This window comes from Fusarium odoratissimum (genome assembly GCF_000260195.1).
Source record: "Fusarium odoratissimum NRRL 54006 unplaced genomic scaffold supercont1.5, whole genome shotgun sequence".
NCBI lineage: Eukaryota > Fungi > Ascomycota > Sordariomycetes > Hypocreales > Nectriaceae > Fusarium > Fusarium odoratissimum.
The window spans coordinates 1,683,498-1,699,680 of NW_022158691.1; the positions used below are offsets into that span (position 1 = coordinate 1,683,498).

Genomic DNA, 16,183 nt, shown 5'->3' on the forward strand with positions numbered 1-16,183 from the left:
TCATAACCTTCGATAAGATGCCGAGTTCCAGCTATGAAGGACAATAGAATCCCAGCAAAAGAGCATTCCCAAAGCCATCAAGAACAGAGAGGAATCCAGTCAAAGGTATCGAGGCAGATGGGTAGTGATATGAGTTTCGGTGATTCCTTCAGCCCGTAGTCTCGACAATATCCTCGGTCCCAGATCTCCGGTCATCCGAAAAGCAACACACAACACTCAGCCGCAACGATATAAAGGCAAGCGCTCTTCCTCTAACGAGCTCTAATATGAGACTTGGAATTTATCGAGCCTTTTAATAACGCCTTCTTTAGACTCACTTATGAAATGGTCCTGGTGTTGGGTAAATTTCATCGCTAGATGACCGAAGGTGGCAAACACTCAATGCAGACCCTCGTGACTGACTATCTGTCTGAATCACTCGTTAGATCACCCGGGCTATGATTAGACAGATGAGAGCCTCCAAAATGCTCCATGAGCTCATAGAAAATCATCGCTATGGCTCACTTCGGGTTTTCAGCTTCTTGTCATGTTGTCTTGATTCTTCCACTTCATGCAAGGCAAGATCAGCCGAAGTGAATCAACGGCGTTTTGCCACTTTCTGCCATGACCTGGATACAAACATCCAAGCTGAATCTTCAGTTCCAATAACGGCATTATGAAAGCAGAATTGGAACTAGTGGTCATCTGTAAGCACCGTTCAAGGCTTTACTGGAGGCGAGACCGCCAGGATTTAGGCCCAGACCGAGATAGGTGGTGTGAAAGGCTCAGCCATACTCCAAAACTTGTTTTGAAACTCGAAATAGGAGATTCGTTTGCCTCCATGATCCAATAAATCGACCGATTGTGGCTTCTTGTGCTGGATTCTCGGTAGAAACATCTGAGCCGAATAGCCAGCGAGCACCTCGGCCTCGGCCTCGGCCCTTGGTTATGCACAGTGATGATCAGTAAAGGGGTATTCGAAGTGATCTACGAGCTGGATCTTGCCATACAGTCCAAGCGTTCCCCGGACTTCCCCAGATTCCCCAACAAGACAATCTAGGGTTGTTGGTTCACCGCGCCAGCCGAGAGAGATATCCAGCCAAAACAAGAGACAATCATTCTTGAAGTTCAACGTCGTTTCATTGATGGCTTAAGCCATCGGAAGTCAACGTCCTTCACGATAATATCTCTCATTGATCTTCGGAGCTTCACCGAACAGGAGATCAGAACCATGATGGTGTAGTGAAATGATCTGAGAGCCGAATAAATCCGAGCAACCACGATGATCAAGTCTATCATTTACGATATAGTTAGGCACTATGAAGCCATAGACTAGCAACAAACAAAAGGACAAGTTTAGCCGCGCAGGGCTTGCACTAATACAAGGCAACCATGATCCCAGCTGAAACTGGGGTAATGAGACGATAAACGTGGGGAAGTTTGAGGAGGAGGAGGGGCTTTGAGTCTGGACATTGATGCCCGAAGTGGTGTGTAACGTACAGCACTCGGTCCCGATGAGAGTCGGCAACAAGCCCGAGGATGCCGGCGCAACGAGAGAGCAAAGGTCACAGAGCAAATTTTGCAATAAGACTGAGATTACTGAGTGAGGAGAAATTCTCCGTGCTATTATCCCCGCTCCCGAAATCTAGATTACTAGGCAGGCTAGGGAAGAGGTCGAGATTCCAAGTTTATTGTCTTGGCTAAGCCATACGGATAGCTCGGATTACGAGGGAAAGCCAAGAGTTGGGGTTTGGTATAGGGTATTGGTGATATCGTTCGATAAACACCATCGTGACTGTCAAGTAAAGGTTGATACGAACCCAACAGGACGGAATGGCACACTCACGTTCGTAATCTGCAGATACCACATGCCAAAAACGTGGGCATAGATAGCGCTGACGACTACGGGCGCATATGATGAACGATGCATAAGATCATCCTTGATGTTGAACCCCAACGAAACGATGCCACAAGAACAAGCGACGTGGCTGTGATGCTGCATGGAGGTTGTACGCCATCCGGCTGTCCGAAGATGCAAACGTATCACAAACAGAACAAGTAAAAGAAGGATCGAAGACATTCCGCCAAGAACTCAACGCATAAGACGAGAAGCCTGTTGATAACGACGTCAAATAGCATGTGGTATGTGACGATGTGCGGAACAGCCAATGGCGAATAGTGCGGAATGATCTGACCTCACAAAGCAAAGATAGCACGAAAAAAAGTTTGAAGATGGAGGGGGGCTATGAAACGTGGTTATGCAGGCATCTCATCAGGAGAATGTTAGCCAGTGATAGGTTGGCGAATTGGTGGTGTGAAGCAAAGAGATGGTGCGATACGCTCTCGTTCTTTGTATCTTGGGGGCAGCTCTTACGAATTGGGGGGGGGGAGTCATGGAGAGAAAAAAGGCTGAAGAGCCAAGAGTCAGGAAAAGTCAGATTTAGCCAAATGGCATGAGGAGAGGAAATGCCCCAACCCTAAAAAGGTCATGTTCTCCGGGTGGCAGTGGTAGATGCTGGGGTAAAGCCTGAGAGTGAGTGAGAGTGCGGAGTAGTGGAGACTGAGGACAATACCGAAGGGGTGAGATTTTAGATGACAAGAGAGAGTAGATGCTTAGAGATGAGATGTAGATTCTGTCGGTACTTGAGTCATCTCAGACCATGTATCCACAAACATGGCATCATATGAGAAAGTAGTGATTAGAAGACAATGACAAAACAAGGTTCTCATCCGTGAATATCTACCGAGTCCACTTCTCTCTAACTTGGCTTATTCCTTAGAATAAAGAACGGCGTGGAGGATCAGTGGAGAACTGCCATCAAGCTTATCTTTTACCTTAACCTGCCTAAGTTATGAGGAGAACCCCAGTGCCATGTGATGAGAAAAGAGATTGTGTGTCTGGTTTTCCTTGGAGGAGTCTCCGCTTACGCTCAACAAAAGCGCACATCCGGTATCTTAGCCGTGAAGCCATATCCCTGTAGGCACTAAGCAGGGGCCACCCTCCATCTCCTTTTTGTCCGTTCCATGTTTTTTGGGGAATTCATTCATGTACGTAACGAGACGTCTTGTTTTCTCCAAAGTTAGGGGGGGATAAAGCGGTAAGAGGAGAGGAGAGAGGGTGAGTTACTTGGAGAATGTTGCAGTCTGGTCGCTTTAGCCGAGGGTATCAATGTTCCGGACGTGCGGAGCTTGAGTGTACTAAGAGTCTCCAAATCGATGGAAGCATGGAATGGAAGCATCAGATCTAGCACTACGTGTCAAGTAAAGCAAGAAGATGAGATTCAATCTGAAGCTGTCAAAATGCAACCCCGTTCTTTCCCGTACGAACAGGCTTCCCCAGAATCTTCATCTTGCTTTTCCCCGGAATCTCTTCTTCATCTCCATATTCCCCCGGATTTTCTTGATGGAGCCAGCTCGGGAGTCGACCGGTCGATGGAGACGCGAAAGTGAGCTGTTGGGTGCTGCCAGTGAGACAGAGACAGCGGCCGAGGGCCTTGAAAAAAAGACGAGAGTGGCCCACTGAGGCCCAGCGCGGTAATCAGCCCGGGTCCTGTAAGCAGCCTAAAACAGTCGAGTATGGGTGGGTAATTCCCCCGCAAAATTGGTCCGGCACTACAGCCCAGCGCATCTGGGGTCTTTCATTCGCACCAACCAACAGAGTCAAAGAAGGCCACTAAATAGCATTAACATTAACCTGTAACTTATGCTTCTTCCCACACGGAATTTCCCCTCTCGTAGCAGCGCTATCTCTCACACACACTTCTTTTCCCCTCACCGATCTCACGCCGCGCGTATTTGCCATGTGGTGGCGTCCCAAGCGCATTTCACCTTTGCTCCCAGTCTCTTCCTTCTTCAAGACAAGATCATCCCTACAGAATCACACTAGATCTAAAAGAGGGAGCTTCCATTGATCCGATATGAGCTACGGCTGTCAAGATAGCCGAAGCCGTTGAGGCAAGCCCCCGAGGAAGTGAAGTAATGTAGATGAGGCTCTTTTTTTTCTCGAAGCCACGAGATCTGGTAAGTCTGCTGGGCGTTTTCTAGGCACTTGACTTGGCAGATACGTGATGAAACCTCGTGCCTGACAAGATGTACTACGCTGTGATGCTATGCTGATTTACTACTACGTACGGCGTATGTTTGCCTTATCTTGGATATTATGATGCATACACGTGGAAATATGCAGACTTGATAACTATGCCTCGCGTAGTGGATGCCTTGCCATGTGTCTTTAATGCATCCAATACTGCCTGCAACTGCACTACCAGGGCCCGTCGGGACGGACGGCAAATTATCATCTCACACATACATCTCGGACACAACGACAGCCTGCTTTTCTCGGGGTCCGTGGGCGACGCACGGTTACAGGGTGTCAGTGTCAGTGGTAGGTAGATTGCCATCCCAGTGAATGACATACGGTAGGGCCATCATGGTACGATGTTGTTAATGGAGATCGCCCATGAGACACAAGTAGTCTAGACAGGGTTGTTCAACAGATCACCAAACAAGAGATGGAGATGTTCTACGTTAGCATTGGCATATTCAAGTCCGACTGAGCAATACGCCATACCGTCGCATGCTCCCGAAATAAAATGGGAGCGGGGATTTGTCCCATTGCATTCTACGTCTGGCGGCGCAGTTCCCTCCCTGCAACTGTCGGGGTTGCAATATCTCTCCAGTACCGACTTGGCATACATGAGAAATCTGTGTCAAGCTTTTTTGTCACGCTTGGCTGATGGGCTTGGAAACTCTTGGGAACCATCACACAAGATCGGCAGAGACCATATCTCTTGTTCACTTGGCGCTCATCGTACAATGAAACAATTCAGTCTTCACCCAACCAACAGGCCCATCCTGGTAAGAGAAAAAGAGGCCACCCCGAGTATTCTCAGTCGAGGCTCTTTCTGTCCTCATTCACTTTTCCTCTTCCCTGGTCAGCAGGGCCTAGACAAAGTGTGGGCGTTCTTCCTTGGCATTGCAGTACATGTTTCTTTGGGGGCCCGGCGATTGGTCTCCGAGCGGGGGAAAAGAGAGAGAAGACAGACAACATGGGGTAAGATACGTACAAGTGCAAGCCAAGATAACATGGGGTAAAAAACAAGGTGTGAGTGGAGTTTCCTCCCTTAAGTTTAGTTGTTGGTTGACCCCTGTAAAGATTGGAGTTGGAGGTGTTGGCCAGTCGCATCTGGGCCTTTTGAGATTGGGCGACACACTCTATCTCTGTCCTCTGCATGCGACGCACACCTTGTGGAGTGAGGGCCTTGCCATTCTAAAATAACCCTTGCTTAGTTGCCGTTCGCGCGGAAAGTGGATTTTATACGACGGAGGCTTTTTCGAAAATGGGACTGGGCTTGCTTACAAGGGCCATACCTTGACAGTCGCAGTGGCAGTTTCGTTGTAGACACCCCGAGTATGGATCTGGGGTACGGTAGGTAAAGCTGTATCATCGAAGGACACTGTCTGTTCTGTTCCTCTCTTATTCACTCTGGTATAAAGAGTGGGCTCTTCCCCAGACTATTTCCCCAGTTCTTGTTCCTCAGATCAGAAGCATCCTCTCTCATCTCCTTCCCTGAGGACAAACAACTCTTTCTTGCTTGATCCCTTTTCTCTTTCCATCATCCCAAGTCAAGAGAAGTCACAATGCTTCACCAACACGAGAACAAGGTGACCTCTGGTCAGGTTGACAGCTCATCAACCGAGAAGGTCGACTATGAGAAGGCCGTTTCCTTCCACGAGGATGCCTCCCAGGAAGTCTTCGATGAGCCTGCCACCAAGCGCCTCCTCCGCAAGATGGACGTCAAGCTTCTTCCCTTCCTGGCTCTTCTCTACCTCCTCTCTTTCCTCGATCGTACCAACATCGGTAATGCTAAGCTCGCTGGCCTCGAAGAGGCTCTGGGCATGACTGGCAAGTGGGATTACAACGTGAGTGCAATCTTGACTTTACCAATCTGCCGGAATATGCAAGGTACTAACATGCATCTTAGATCGCTGTCGCCGTCTTCTTCCCCTTCTACGTCGCAGCCGAGATCCCCTCCAACATGGCCATGAAGCGCTTCCGTCCCTCCATCTGGATTCCCAGCATCATGATCGCCTGGGCCATCGTCACAACTCTCATGGGTATCACCCACAACTTTGGTGGTTTCCTTGCGACTCGCATGGCTCTTGGTCTCGCTGAGGGTGGTCTCTTCCCCGGTATCACCTACTACATCACTCTCTGGTATAAGCGACACGAGTGCGGTCTTCGCATGGCCATCTTCTTCTCTGCTGCTACTGCTGCTGGTGCTTTCGGTGGCCTCTTTGCTCGTGGTGTCATGGAGATGAATGGTCTTGGTGGTCTTGATGGCTGGGCTTGGATCTTCATCATCGAGGGTCTTATCACTTTCGTCTTTGCTATCATGGCTTTCTTTGTCATGCACGATTACCCCGATACTGCCAAGTTCCTCAACGACTCTGAGCGCAAGGAGGTTCTCCGACGCCTTGAGGAGGATCGATCTGTTCTCTCTGATGCCTTCAACATGAAGTTCGCCAAGGATGCTCTCAAGGACTGGAAGATCTGGGTTCACATGATGATCACCATCGGAATCTACACTCCTCTCTACTCCATCTCCATCTTCCTTCCCACCATCGTCAAGAGTCTCGGCTACACCAACGAGATGGCTCAGCTCATGTCTGTTCCTCCCTACGTTGTCGCCTGTCTCTTCACCATCGGTGGTGGTTTCGCTGCTGATAGACACGGCCAGCGTGGTATCTACATGATCTTCTTCTGTGTTGTCGCGTAAGTATTTCTCCAACCCGCCAAGATTCTAGAACGGGAGATCTTCCCGACTTGGCACATGTACAACACCTCATTTACTAACATTTCTCTCAGTATCATTGGTTTCATCATCCTTGCCACTGTCGACTCCCACGGTGCCAAGTACTTCGCCGCTTTCCTCATCACCTGCGGTATCTACCCCAACGTTCCCCAAGGTGTCGCCTGGAACGGCAACAACATTGGTGGTTCTCTCAAGCGTGGTGTTGGTATTGCCATGCACGTCGGCTTCGTAAGTTTTATCCAGATGTCTCAGACATATTCAGCCACAGTTTCACTAACATCTCATTAACAGGGTAACCTTGGTGGTGCCGTCTCTGGCTTCGTCTACCGCAAGGATGATGCTCCCGACTACCGCTCCGGTCACTGGACCCTCGTCGCCACTACTACCATGAGCTGCATTCTCAGCATCCTCATGACTATCTACCTCCGACGCGAGAATGCTCGCCGTGACCAGACACACAAGGCTCCTCATGAGTACACCCGGGCCGAGAAGGAGTTGGAGCAGGACTCCGGCGACAACGCCACCTTCTTCCGATATACCGTCTAAGCGGTGGATATTGGACGCGATGTCTTGCAGAACATCTTACAGGACATTGCATGAGTTTGTATGTGAGCGTTTGGTCTAGCGAAAAGGATTATTACGATTGGACGGAGTAAAAAGGAAACACTTTTGCATGGATATAAGACCTATACATTTTGACGTTTGTATAATGAAATAAACCTCTGATGATATGAGGTATTCCACAACTGCTGGCTCTCACTCTCACCTGTGATCATTTGTCATTTTCTCCGTTCACCTGTCAGGTGAAACATCAATAAGCCAACAATCAACATCCCTGACCACCAACAAAATAAAAAGACCTATCGGAAGCCAGAACACATGCTGCAGTGAAGATGCACAGGGCTCAAAACACGGCTGACAGTGGAGGATCTCACCGACCGAAATAGTTAATAGACGCTGGAAAATGTATTGCAGGGGACCTTTTGCTCAGTCTAGGCCTGCACGGGCAGCAGGGATATTCACAGATGAAGATCTACCAACCCCAGTCTCAGGAATGATGCCGTCTTATCCGTAAGGGTAAGGTAGAGAGGTAAGATTTTGGATAATCATGCAAGACACGTCGCAGGTTCTGGTCATAATAGGTTGGGTACGCGTATTTCCATGTGAATTGTTCTCATTCCTTTAGATGATCGACCGGCTTTTGTCTCCACATATCATAAGCTTAACTCGAAGAATAAACACTCTACCGAGGCAACAGAGTCATTTATTCATTCGTATTTCATGTGTTTTTCATCTTTTCAGCTCACGCAGTTATCCGTAGGGTCGTATTGCGCCAGCCAGCCAGCATCTCGCTGCATGGGGCTGTTTTTGTAACACAGGTGTTTTTATCTAGGCTGTCGGAGGATCATTCCGATGTCGATCATTTAAGTATGGCGTTTTTGCAAAATTATCGTCGTGGCTGATTTTGTTCTATCCGGGTAATTTGCTTTTGTAACACAAGGGTTTCTAATCTTAACTGTGCCTTTTTTTTTCACGACAAACCACCAACAGACTTCAGATCCTTATCCTCAGGTATTTCCAGGTGAGGATAAACTCCCGAGAGTTTAAATGTGCGTCAAATCAAAGCCTGGCGCTAATAGATTATAACTGCATTTAACCGGAGAGTTCAAGTTAGTAACGCCGATAACGACGGAATGTGGGATTTCCATAAGCGACTTCTCCAATTCTGAATGATTCCCCCAAATCACACATTGAATCTCCAATTTGTGGTGATATCGGCGCCGAGTGTTCCACTTTTCCCGGTGCAAACACCGATACTCGGGGAGAGGCAATGGCTGCAGTGTTGATACGCACAACATTACAATAATTTTACAGTCGCGATTTGCGATCGAAGCTTGTGCGCAGTCACTTACGTACGCTCAGACAACACTTGAGATCTGCAAGTGATCTCCAGCTCCACGGCATGGGTACGCATGGCATTGAGTCACGAAGCGAAAACGAGAGGCCATGCAGAGAGAGATTAAACATCAGGGTATCAAAAATAAATAGTCTTAAGGTCCACTAAACTTACCTAGGTCTTTTTGTCGCTTAGGATAGAGGCCTTGAGTTTTCTTGTGTCCCTGGGACAACATGGGCAAAATTATAGTAGTTATTAAGGCTAAATTGACTAATTATGTCGCACGAATGCGCTAGAATGAATTAAATCCCCAGGCTCAGTTGGTGCAAGCAGCAGCGCCCTTGCTCGTCTTGGTTGCCCAATTCGTCTTTGTCGACTTGACCACAGAAGTGGTAACCTTGGACACAGTGCTTCGCTCCGTGACTGTGCTGGAAGGCAGCAGGGTGGTCTTCACTGTAGCCCAGCTTGTGACAGTCTTCTGGTCCAGGGTGACAGTGGATGTCTTCTTGACTGTGTTGGTTGAAGTAACCTTGACAGTTCCTGCAGCCAGAGTCTGGGTGAGAGTCTTGTAGACTGTGACTGTGGTTGCGGGAAGAGTGGTGGTCTTCTTCTCGGTGACTACAGATGTAGCGTCGACGACAACTGTAGTGGTATCGGCCTTGAGAGTAGTTGTCTTGCCTGACTCCTTGGTGATGACCTCTGTAGTTGTAGAAATAGATCCTGCGATAGTAACAGTGGCGAATCGAGTCGCGACCGATGTAGACACCTCTACGACGGTCACCGGCTTCAATGTACTTGTCTTTCCAACCGTCTTGGTGGTGATCAACTCCGTTGTAGTTGTGCTACCAGGGACAGTCGCGGTCGAGGTCTTGACGTTAGTGGTGTAGGTTGAGACAACGGTGACAGTGACTGTTCGAAGAGCCTCGGCACGAGCCTCAAGATTGATAGAGCCAAGGTCCAGATCACGGCGGGTCAGACCAGAAGAAAGATCGAAAGATGGGTTACCAAAGACAATAGCAGCTCGAGGCTTGAGAACCGCTGCGGCGCCGAGATCACGCTTGTCCTGGGTTGGGATGCACTTGAGTGTTGTGGTCTTGGAGACAGTCTTGACAGAAGTTGTCACGACAGTAGACACAACGGTGGTAGCCTTCAGGGATGTAGTAGTAGTACCGCCAGTGCCAATAGTGGTGGTGGTAGTGCTCTTGACAGTGACAGCCTTGGGGCTTGAAGTACTGGTAGCAAAGACAGTTGTGAAGTCGGTCTCTTCCTGAGTCACCGACTTGGGAGTAACTGTGACCGCAGTAGTAGATACTGTTGTCGTGACAGCCTTTGCGGAAGTTGTGATCCAAGAAGTGACAGTCGCGGCAACCACGTTAGTTGAAGTCTTGGTAACGTCAGCAGGGGTGACAGTCTTGCCAACATCCACAACGTTAGTCGACTTAACAGTGATCACGCTGTCTCCTTGTGTGATCTGCTGAGTCTGAGTAGTCGTGCTCTTCTCGGTATTGGTCTTGGTAGTAGGATCAGGCGTGATGGTGGTTCCGACATCAAGAGTAGAAGTGGACTTCTCTGTAATAGTCACAGCGGCTCCGGTGGTGGTGACAAGAGCTGTCTGAGACGTTGTCACAGTCTGCGTAGTGTAGACAGTTGTGGAGCTGAATGTCTGGGTAGCAGCGATACCCACATCAAAAGGCGTCGCGTCAACGAGCGTCATGTTGATCCAGGCCGTAGAAGTGAAGAAAGTGCCCAGTTCAAACTGTGCAACATCCTCGCCAGAGAGCTGCTTGGCGAAAGAAGCACGCTGGCTAGTAGAAGATCCAGGACCAGAGTTGTCGAACTCTCCAAAGATGACATTGGCTGTTCGTGGATCAGTCTTGGTCCAGGCTTGCCAACCTGCAGCGGCCACACATGAACCCAGCTCAGACTCGATGTAGGCAACGCGAGCATATTGATCCCACGGTCGACCAAGGTAGATACTAGAGTAAGAAGCGCCACCAGCAGGAGAGACTGTGCACTGATCGAAAACAAAGCCCCAAGGTCCACTGTTGCTACCCTTCTTGTTCGCTGTCAACGCGATGCCGTCTCTGTTGGGAGAAATGGTAGACTTGAGGAAGTATCCAGCTCCAGAACCCCAAATCATGTCGATTGAGCCAGTTACGATGCTATTATAAGCGAAAAGGTTGCCGTTAATGAGCAGAGCATCCTGGTTACCGTAGACTTGGCAGCCATAGAGCGAGGCAAACTTGCTGCTCTTGACTGCAAAACCAAGACTAGCGTAGCTGTGCATTTGTTAGTGGATGTAAAGTTCCTATGAGCGATTGAGACTTACTTGGCGGTAGTGCCGAAGGTGTTTGCAAAGTTGATGTTGACAGCCTGGAAGTAGTTACCAGTGGCGTAGAATGTAGCCGAGTCAGAGTTCGAGGCCTCAGCCTGAGTGTCAATGCCCTTATCGTATGTGATAGTGACCTGGTTCTTGGAGTTATCTTCAGGAGACTCAGAGTAACCGATGAAGAATGTGGTTCCAGGTCGGCTGAGGACGATCTGTTCCTTGTATGTGCCGGGATAGATGAAGACAGTGGGGGTGACCTTGGTGGAAAGGGGCAGAGCATCGATGGCAGCCTGGATGGTATCATAAGTTGTGACTCCATCGATAGGGTCCTTGGAGACAATGTAGGCACCGGCAGGAGGAGTCTTTCCGCTATAGGGAGCAGTAGGAACAGGGGTAGGTGTGACAGTACTGGGCTGAGGCGTTGTAATGGAGTCCCAGTAGGTCTTGTCGATCCAGTCAGTGCTGTCCATAACAGACTCAAGAGAGTAAGTATCCGAGGTCAGAAGTGTAGCAAACCCAAATGCCTCTCGGGCTGCTGTGTTCTTCTCCCAGCTTCCAGGACCCTCGTTGTTGTACTCAGCAAAAGTGATATGATCAGTGCGAGGATCGGTTGTAGACCAGATCTTCCAACCAGCAGGCTGAATGATGCTGTCTAAGTAACTGTTCTTGATGACCACAAGAGCATATGCGCTATAAGGTCGGCCAAGATAGACCTGTCCCTGGAGATCCACAGTAGCTGAAGAAGCTTCAGTGAAAAGACACTGGTCAAAGATGTAACCTCCGATCGCACTCGCGCTGCTACGGCTCTGTGCTGTGATGGCTGACTTTGCACGCTTGGCAGCCAGTGTACAACCCTTGAAGTAGGCCTTGCTGTATCCCCAGACTAGAAGCACCAATGTCAGTATTAACGGGAAGGGAGTGAAAAGAACAAAACATACTAAAGTCTATGGCTCCTTCTATGTAAGAACTCTCATAGTACTGGTAGCCATTTGTCGCGCCGTTAAGAAGAGTGTCCTGCCAGCCGATGAAGGAGCAGCCGTAGAAACCGATGTCGTTTCCGTAGATACTAGCAGCAAGAGTAACATAACTGGGTGTCGCGCCATCTAAGTTATCAGAGTTGACAAACTTGACGTTGTAAAAGGCGATCTTAGTGCTGGCTGTAGCGATGGTGGCTGTATCCGCGTTGCTACGGCCAGCAGGAATAGTACCAGCAACCGAGAGACCCTTGGCTTGGGTGATGGTGACCTGGTTGCTGGTATAGGTCTTTCCTGGGTCGCTCTCAGTGTATCCGATGATAGTGACAGGTCCTGGTCGGTTGATCGCAGGGACCTGCTCCTCATATGTTCCGGCGTAGATGAAGATGGTCTGGGGTGTCGAGTCCTTGGGGAGACTCTTGAGAGCATCGGTGAGAGTGGAGTAAGATCCCGACTTCTCTCCTCCAACTGACACAATGACAGCGTTCTTGGGAGGAGTAGTACCGTCTGAAGGATGCACTGGCCAAGTGGCATCAGTCTCAGGATCAGTAGCTACGTCAGAGCCGTCAATGGCGTAGCTGGGGACAAGGTTGTAAGCCTTCATATCAAGCCAGCTGGTACTACCGATGAACGATCCAAGAGAGTATGCAGCAGCCTGTGACTCGGTGAGCTTTGTCGCGAAGCTGGCTCGAGAGGAAGTCCAGTTTCCGGGGCCCGTGTTGTTGAATTCTCCGAAAAGCACGTTCTGGAAATTATCAGCAAGTCATATGGTAAACTTAAGAAGGAATCTACTCTAAACTTAGAAAGGAGTCTCCCCTAAAGTTAGAAAGGAGTCTCCTCTAAGCTTAGAAAAGAGTCTACTCTAAACTTACCGATGTCTGAGGGTTACTAGAAGACCAGGTAGCCCAACCCTGAGGAGAGATATGCTTATCGAGGAAAGAGTTCATGTACACGACAAGGGCATATTGAGACCAAGGGCGACCGAGTGAGGTTGTGCCAAAGTTTGATCCGTAGCTGTCAGTGTATGTGACCTTACACTTATCGAAGACGAAACCACCAGCCCAAGAAGAACTCTTGCGGTTGTTGGCGGTGATGTAGGCATTAGCGGTGTTGGATGCAATGTAGCACTGGTGGAAGAAGGCCTTGCTATAACCCCAGACTGTAAACATTCGTCAGCTTGAACACGAAGAGACGGAAAGAGGAATAGCCTACTGAAATCTACTGAGCCGGAAATAAAGGAGTTGGAGAAGACCTGAATACCCTGGTTGACAAGTAGAGTATCCTGGAAGCCGTCAAAAGCACATCCATACGCAGCCATGTTGCCAAAAAAGTCAGCAGCGAGAGCAGCCGTGTCGCTAGTCTGAGGATAGGTGTTGGTGAAATTGAGGTTGTACAGCGAGAGGCCAGCGGAGGCTGAGGTCGTCTTCCAGAAGAGAACGGGCGTTTCTTCGTTGCGGGATGCACCAGTCGAGTAGCCCAGCTTGAACCAGATGAGAACCTCGTTCTGTGTGAAATCATTCTCGAAGCTTGTCTCACCACGAATGGTAACATGACCGCTAGAGCGAGTGAGAGTAAGCTGCTCGTTGTAAGAACCTGCCTTGACAAAGATGGTGTAGTCATCGCCGTCGTTGGGAATGGCAGCAAGGGCAGAGGCCACAGTCTTGTACTGATTTCCAGTAGGGGAGGGAGCAACGGTCAACGTAGCACCGGCAGCGGTAGCACTTGTAGTGCTTGAAGCTGTAGTCGCAGCCGAAGTGGTTGTGGTGCTAGCAACGTCTTTGCCGTAGACAGAACCAGGCCATCCCTTGAAGGGAGCAATGGCAGCCTTATCGATCCAAGCATCACTGCCCAAGATACCGGCAGCGCTGAAGGAAGAAGTATCGCTGACAATAGTTGCAGCAGAAATGCGAGCAGAAGAGTCCCAGCCAGGACCAGTGTTGTTACCCTCAGTGAAGGTACCAGTGAAGGTGCTGGGAGAAGCAATCTTCCATCCAGCGCCTGCGATATGCCCATCGAGGAACGAGTTGACAAAGGCGACGTTTGACTTTGAGCTATAATCTCGGCCAAGGTAGGTGCTAGCCTCAGGCACAGAGCTTGCCTCAGGAACAACCGCGCAGAGGTCGAACACGAATCGTGAACCGCCATACGAGCCCTGGTACTTGTGGGCGGCGATAGCTTGGCCAGTGGTAGATCCCCGAGAAACAATGACAGAGTTGTAGATGTAACCAGCGCCTTGTCCCCAAACAAAGTCAGTAGTTCCTGATATCCGACTGTGACTGAAGAAGAAGTTGCCGTAATCAAGGTACAGGGTTCCCTGGGACGAGTCAATGTCGCAGCCGTAGAAAGCAACCTTGGTTCCCTTGGCATAGACAGCAAGAGCGATGTTGTTGGTCGTAGGATCGAAGGAGTTCTCAAAGTTGATGTTGTAAAAAGATACAAGCTTGGCTTCGTACTTGTTGGCAGCGAAGGTCGCTGTGCCCGACGAACCACCGCTGCTTGACAAGACAGCGTTTCTGGCAGTGATGGTGACCTTGTTATTCTTGGGCGAAGAACCATCAGTGGTTTCACCACGGAATACAGTGGCACCAGTACGGACGACCGAGACTTGTCCTTGGTATGTTCCAGCAAGGATGTAGATGTATTGGGTGGTGTCGTCAGCAGGAAGGGCTGCCACTGCAGACGCGACAGTGTCGTAAGAGGCACAAGGGTTGCTCTTAGGGCCGACAACGAAAGCCGTGCTGGGAACGGCTGAAGGCAGTGAGCACGAGGATGTAGTGGGCGCGGCGGAAGTGGATTCCTCTGTAGTGCTGGTTGCAGATTTGGTCTCAGATGAGGCGTCAGAGGTTGTCGTCACTGGATCAGCGGCTTTTGTGAGTGATTCAGAAGTGGTCTTCTTCGAATCCGATGTAGTAGTCGCTGATTCAGAGGTCTCAGAGGAAGCTTCTGAAGTCGTAGGGGCGGCCGAAGTGGTAGTCTCAACATCCTGCTTGAAGTCCTTGGCATTACTGGCCTGAATGGCACTCAAAACACCCTGATCAATCCAATCGAGAGAAGAGACGGCAACGCTTGGGTATGCGCTCTTGAAGAAGGCGGAGATCTCGTAAGGAGAAAGATCCTTGGGGTCCGTGACCAGAGTCACATACTTAGAGCGGTCCGCCACGTGGTTGGAGTAGCTGCCGTCCCCAGTAGTACCGAACTCGATGTAGCTGTTCAGCTTAGACTGCGTCTTGGTATCAACGTAGACACCTGTAGCAGTGATGAAGCCTCCAATGCTCGTATCACGGAAGACAGCGACGGAGCCATCGCCGTTGCCCGCGGCGAGGAACACGCGAGTATTGGTAGATCCACTCTTCTGACTGATGTCGCAGGTATCGAAGACGACGGTTGAGTTGTAGAGAGTGCTTCCAGCGAGGGCACCCTTGTTGTAGACAATGAGACCATTGCTGTTCGTAGCTGTGACTGTGGTTCCGTACAGGTAGAGCGATGGGTAGTTATAGAGGACCTTGTCAGGAGCCTCAATGTACGAGTTGGCGACGATGGCAGAAGCGTAGGATCCAGTTATGGCAGCGATACCAGCAGCGTAAAATTGACAGTTGTAGAATGCGTTCTTGCTGCCTCTGAGGAAGACAGCTCCGCCTGACCCTCCAGCTTGAGTGTTGGAGAACTTGATGTTCTTCCATGTGATTCCAGCAGCACTTGCCGTAGAAAAGGACAGTGCAGGATTGGCGTTTCCGCCGTTGTTGATGACGACCTGGGGTGGGGAGGACACATCGCGCTTCTTGGAAACCTCACCGACGATAGTGACGGTGGGTGTAGCCTGGATAACGACGTTTTCGGTGTAAGTGCCGGCAAGAACAGTCACGGTTGGGTAACCACTTGTCTGTGCTGCCTTGATAGCGTCGTTAATAGCTGTGTAGTCGCCGCTTCCGTCAGCAGCAACTGTGAGTACTAGAGGCGAGTCAGTCGATGTTGAAACCACGCTCTCTGATGTTTGTTGTGAAGAAGTGAAAGAAGAAGGGAATTCAGTGGTTAAAGAGTGTGATGCCTCGGAGGTTTGGGTTCCAGACGATGTGAGAGTCTCGCTCGCCTCAGAGGAGGTCAGGGTGGCGCTGGACTCGGAAGACGATGTGAGATCCCCAGAGGCTGAGGTCTCGCTCGCTGTCAAGGAGCCAGAAGACACTTCCGAAGT

General features: G+C 49.8%; 2 protein-coding genes across 2 annotated transcripts in view; one reads left to right on the forward strand and one right to left on the reverse strand.

The window, feature by feature from the left end:
- Positions 1-5,313: 5,313 nt before the first annotated feature.
- FOIG_04526 (uncharacterized protein) lies at positions 5,314-7,763 on the forward strand. The gene is made up of 4 exons (XM_031202792.1): positions 5,314-5,901; positions 5,964-6,754; positions 6,848-7,022; positions 7,086-7,763. The coding sequence occupies exons 1-4, from the start codon at positions 5,620-5,622 to the stop codon at positions 7,338-7,340; spliced, it is 1,503 nt and encodes a 500-aa protein (XP_031068239.1). The 5' UTR covers positions 5,314-5,619; the 3' UTR covers positions 7,341-7,763.
- A 1,160-nt stretch (positions 7,764-8,923) lies between these two features.
- FOIG_04527 (uncharacterized protein) overlaps positions 8,924-16,183 on the reverse strand; it is a gene marked incomplete at its 5' end in the record, with an annotated part of 8,285 nt that continues 1,025 nt past the window's right edge. The window contains 5 exons of the mRNA XM_031202793.1: positions 8,924-10,970; positions 11,021-11,903; positions 11,959-12,739; positions 12,867-13,153; positions 13,207-16,173. Of these exons, the coding sequence (XP_031068240.1) occupies positions 9,008-10,970; positions 11,021-11,903; positions 11,959-12,739; positions 12,867-13,153; positions 13,207-16,173 (6,881 nt within the window). The 3' untranslated portion in view covers positions 8,924-9,007. The remainder of the gene's footprint in view (positions 10,971-11,020; positions 11,904-11,958; positions 12,740-12,866; positions 13,154-13,206; positions 16,174-16,183) is intronic.